Here is a 4,857-nt window from a genome sequence, read left to right as displayed (position 1 = left end):
AAGCATTTGTGCCCCTCCTCAGTCTGAACCGTTACATAAGAGCACGGAACAGAAAAATTCCTCCTATCCATCGAGTTCAGTGGCCAGGAGATGTCCCAAGGGAGTACCTGCATTGTTAGGCCCAGCTTTTTCATCCTGTCCTTCCCCTCCCTGGTCCAAGGAGCAGGTTCCTCGTCGTCCCTCCTGAGCAGGTAACGCCACACCAAAAACCCCGATTTCCCCGTCTCGGGCCAGTATTTCACCACCTGGAAAAGTCAGAGCGAGCCCATCACGCCCTGCAAACCCCCCCTTGGCCAAGTTACCTTCTCCTAGTCCGGCCAGTGAATTCCCAAACCCCCTCACCTTGTATATCCCGTCGTATCTGTTGCCTTCCAGGGGGGCGTATTTGCTGTGTTTGCCTCCCTTGACGTTCCTGACCACCCGGACAGGCTTCCCAGCCCTCCAGTCCTTGGCTTCTGCCCCGTGTTTGTCGTTGATGGGGGCACTGCAGTTCAGGGCCAGAGCTCTGCAACACACTCCAGTCAGCTCAGGGCATTTACCACTCTGCCTTAAACAACTACAGGGCATTTACCGCTCTGCCTTAAATAACTACCCTTCCACACAACTTGCGTGCAACAGCCAGAGCTCTGCAGACAGTGATTAACCCTGCTGATGGGGGTTATATTTAATTATTTGTGACCTTACCCCAATGCACCAGCACAGACCACCCCCTTCACTCAAGCCCATGCTTATTTTTACACTCACATATGGTCTGGCCTCCCAAGGTGGCCACAGGCTGCAAAAGCCTTCAGGAGAGAGCATGAACACTCCTGCACCAATTTCCTACCCCGTGCCTCAAGATTCAGCCAATATTACACGTGACACCCGATACCATTTACAGTTCAGTCCCATTATGGTGCATATTCCCACTCTCCAGCTGATCTGCAGCCTCACAGCTCAATCCTGACAGTTTTTCCCCTGGGTACAAACAATTCCTGATGGTGGCAGACCGCCAGGCACCGAGGTCAGGGTGGAGCACAGGTGTTGCCAACCTGTTCATGTTGGTGAGTTTCTGGTCACAGGACTGCTCGGCCGTGCGTTTGTTCCCGGAGAGGTCCCGCCCTCCGCTCCCCGTGTAGGTGAAGGAATTCCCGTGGTCCTGCAACGCACGGGGATGGTGTTGGCACATTCACAAGAACGACTCAATAAAAGCAAGGAGAGCAAAATCAAGTGGGTTTAGCAGCGTTTTCTCAAAACAAGGGAAGATGTGTTTAAGCTCCCAGGTTGGGTCTGTGGCCCTCCCTGAGACTGCCAGGAGAGCAGAGTCAGGGTGACAGGTGACAAGGTGACAAGGTGACAACTGTTGTCTTATCCCACCCCTGAGCAGTGCCAAGGACCTCTGGGCTGCACGTGGCTCACACAGGATCTCCTGGAAGGGAAGATCTGGCAGCACAAGCCACGAGACTCTGCTCAGTGTGCAATGGAGACCCCGAAAAGGCAGCTGAGGATTCTGAGATCAAAAGCTGACACGGGGATATTAAAACTTGGTTTAGATGATCCTGTTGCTCAGGTTGGCATATTTGGCTGCAGTTTTTCCTTGCCTGATTTTCTTCTGAGGGAAATAAGTAGAGGTGGGCAAGTGCCTGATGTGGAGTGTGAAAAGTAACTAAGGCCAAGTCTTGGTTCTGGGTGTAAATAATCACAATTTACTTACTATGTCATCTTCATAGCCTCCTGACAGGACCAAGGAATAGGCCCCATCGTTGCTTCTGCCATGTATCCCGGCAACATGGGGCCTGTGGACTCCGGATTCGCTCACCTGCAAAACCAGAAACAGTTTGCAAGGCTCCAAACAACATGATCACCCCTTGGCCTTGGAACTGAACTAAACACTGTTCCAGATTTGGTTTGAAACTGCTCTCATCCTCCAAAAAGCTCCAGGTAGAGGAAAGAAAAATAAAAAAATGTTTCTTAAAAAAAAAAAAAAAAAAAGAGCCATTGAGTATTTCAATTACTTGAAAACACGGGTAAGTTTTGAGATGTGAATTTAGGAATTTGGATCTTACTGAGATTGCTTATTAAAAAGCTCCAGGGATTTCAGAATAATACAGATATTAAATATTTGTATAAAGGGATTGGCTTTGAAAGACTTGGAATAGCAACCTTCACCTGGATGCTTGAATAAAAAAAAAAGGTCTGGATAGGGCAGTGCTTTTCATTTCCCCAACTTTCCATCAGGATGAGAAACCTTCTTTTTAATATATGTAAACATCTGAGAGACTCTTTCCAGGTGAACAGTGGCAGATACTACAGACCTCCAGGACAAACTCCTGGAAACAACACATGTTTGCTTTGGGTTTTCTGAGTTACCAAAAAGAGCACTGAAATAAAAAATAAACCAGCCCTTGATAGGCCTGGACAACACAACATTAGTTCTGGAACACTTGATCCAGACAAAGCCGGAATTCTCTCCCTCCTGCACTCACACAGGCAGTGACACCCACTCCGACATTAACTCTTTCTTGTAAGAGCTGCCTCACTCCCATTTTTCCAGCTTTTCCAGGCCGGGATTCAGCTCCATACCTGAACTCTGAACTTCCACATGGTGCCAACGGGGATGCCAGGAATTGGTCCGTAGTGGTTGGAGGGGACGATGGTGCATTCCTTGGTGCGACCCACACACGCCATGCCCTGGGGTCAGAGAGCAGGACCAGTGAGCCAAGAGCCCAAAGGAACTGAACAACAACACACACACACGCTGCTCCTGGGAGTAGAACAGCTCTGAACTCACCTTGCCCCAGTCTCTCCGTGAGGATGAGTTGGCAGATGCCATCTTCTGTTTCTTTTTGCTTTCTTTTAACCTCTCTCCTGCTAAAACCACCTCGCTGGCATCGTTTCGACACTCGGGGCAATACCTGAAAGTCAGGGAAAATTGACAAGTAGCAAAGCCTTGAGTTAAAAGAGAATTTCATCAAAACACTCTGAGTTGTGTTACAATTCTCCCTGTGAAACTAGATAGGATATGGAAACTCTCCATACTGGAATTAGACCTGTATCAGGTACTGTCCTTGCAGCACCTTCTAAGCCACTGCTGATGTGTCAGGAAAACAGCTCTATCATGAAATCATTGTATAAAATGCTGAAAGGAGTCAGAGGGAACAAAACAGTGTATTTTACCATCTATATGTACATTGAAAGGTGTATTTCACTAATTACATCACATATTTCATATACAAACCAGCATCTGTCACCAGCCTGATCTGATGGAGGGGCCTGGGGACTGCCTGTAGTGACCCATGGAAGCCTCCTGCCATCAGGTTCTCATTTGGGATTTGGAAGGGACCTTGAAGTTCATCTCATTCCACCCCCTGCCATGGGCAGGGACACCTCCCACTATCCCAGTTTGCTCCAAGCTCATCCAGCCTGGCCTTGGACACTCCCAGGGATGGGGCAGCCACAGCTTCTCTGGGTAAGCTGTGCCAGGGCCTCCCCACCCTCACAGGGAGGAGTTTCTTCCCAACCTGGCCTTTAGGAAGGCAAACAAAACAGGCATCCAGACCCCAAAACCAGGAAAAGAAGTTGCAAGCCACTGGCTTAAAACCTTCTCTCATAAGCTCAAGGAAAGCTCTGAAGTCCCACCAAAAAAAAAAAAAAAAAAATAAAAACAAACCCAAAACACACAAACACCTGTGCAGTTACAATATTTGCCACCCACAGAGAACTCACCAGTCCTCATCATCTGGAATGCTGCTGAGGGGAGGGTCGAGGCAGTAGATGTGGAAGGCCATGTCACACTCGTCACACATGAGCTGTTTGTCTGGATCTTGTTTCCCCCCACAGATGTGACAAGCACAGACTCTGCAGGTCTTGTTTGGGTTGTCCTTGCAGGCTTTGCACACAGGTCCACTCTGTCCTGTGAGCAAACACAAAGCAGGCTCAGAAAGGGCCAAGATCCAACGGGAATCATTGAGGGAGGCACAACTAAACGTGTTTTGAGACCTTTGATCCTCAACGAGGACAATCAGCAGAACATCACAAGGTAAGACAGACATGCAAGATCTCCACCAGACTCACGTTTTGGTGTTCCAGATGGGATGGGGGAAGCAGTGCCTGGTTCCTCAATTTTATAGATTTCATCCACTAACGTGATTGTGCAGTCGTTCAAGGAGTCCCCAGCTTCCCTGTAAGTTGGGAAAAGCAAGAGATCAGACTGTGAGAGTATTCCACAGCACGAGTTCACAGCTGTGCATGTACCAGACTGCTCTGGTTTTAAGAATCAAATTATTTTTATGCAATTAGAAAGTATTCCCTTTTGTCTCACTGAGATTTCAAGCACTTCGAGCATCCCAGCTATCATTACTGACAGTTCTGCCTCCCCCCAAGTATATTCCAGATTGATCCTTCTCGATGAAAGAAATGGTGCAGCAGAATTGCTGGGGAGAGGGAAGAAGTCCCTGTCCTTTTTGGGTGACTTCTTCATGCTGCAGCTTTGATTAACTCCCACTGGGGAATTGGACACTTCAGGGAATCACGGAGGATGCTGATCCATGGATTCACTCATGCTGAGGAGCTGGGAAATTCAATTTATTCCACGTTACGAATTTGCTTACCCAAGCAGTATCTTTGCATTGATCTCCCTGGTCATTTTCGTTTCCCTTTTCTGCAGGATCTCAGCATCATACCAAAAGCCCCTCTCTTTTGGTTCATCAGGGTTGTAGTTGACCATCACCACCTGTCCCACTTCCAGCTGGTGCCACTTCAAAACAGTCCTGGCCCGGGCCCGAACGTTACTGGAGCTCATCTGCACCACTCCATTCTCTGGATAACTTGGAGGGAGGGACAGAGAAGGAAAATCAGATTCAATACCAGTTTGAGAAG

The 4,857-nt window shown here is 48.3% G+C and overlaps 1 protein-coding gene across 1 annotated transcript in view; it reads right to left on the bottom strand.

Annotated features, from left to right (window-relative positions):
• UHRF1 (ubiquitin like with PHD and ring finger domains 1) overlaps positions 1-4,857 on the bottom strand; it is a 12,762-nt gene that overhangs the window by 3,275 nt on the left and 4,630 nt on the right. The window contains exons 2-10 of the mRNA XM_027903624.1: positions 4,590-4,805; positions 4,054-4,160; positions 3,706-3,892; positions 2,771-2,894; positions 2,563-2,670; positions 1,694-1,798; positions 1,032-1,138; positions 343-505; positions 108-245 (exon numbers count right to left, since the gene is read on the bottom strand). Of these exons, the coding sequence (XP_027759425.1) occupies positions 108-245; positions 343-505; positions 1,032-1,138; positions 1,694-1,798; positions 2,563-2,670; positions 2,771-2,894; positions 3,706-3,892; positions 4,054-4,160; positions 4,590-4,805 (1,255 nt within the window). The remainder of the gene's footprint in view (positions 1-107; positions 246-342; positions 506-1,031; positions 1,139-1,693; positions 1,799-2,562; positions 2,671-2,770; positions 2,895-3,705; positions 3,893-4,053; positions 4,161-4,589; positions 4,806-4,857) is intronic.

Source organism: Empidonax traillii, unplaced genomic scaffold (genome assembly GCF_003031625.1).
Source record: "Empidonax traillii isolate 1590-97213 ecotype Southwest subspecies unplaced genomic scaffold, ASM303162v1 scaffold986:size372637, whole genome shotgun sequence".
NCBI classification, from domain to species: Eukaryota; Metazoa; Chordata; class Aves; order Passeriformes; family Tyrannidae; genus Empidonax; species Empidonax traillii.
Note: the sequence above shows the minus strand (reverse complement) of the source record. Positions and strands in the feature narration are given on the sequence as shown.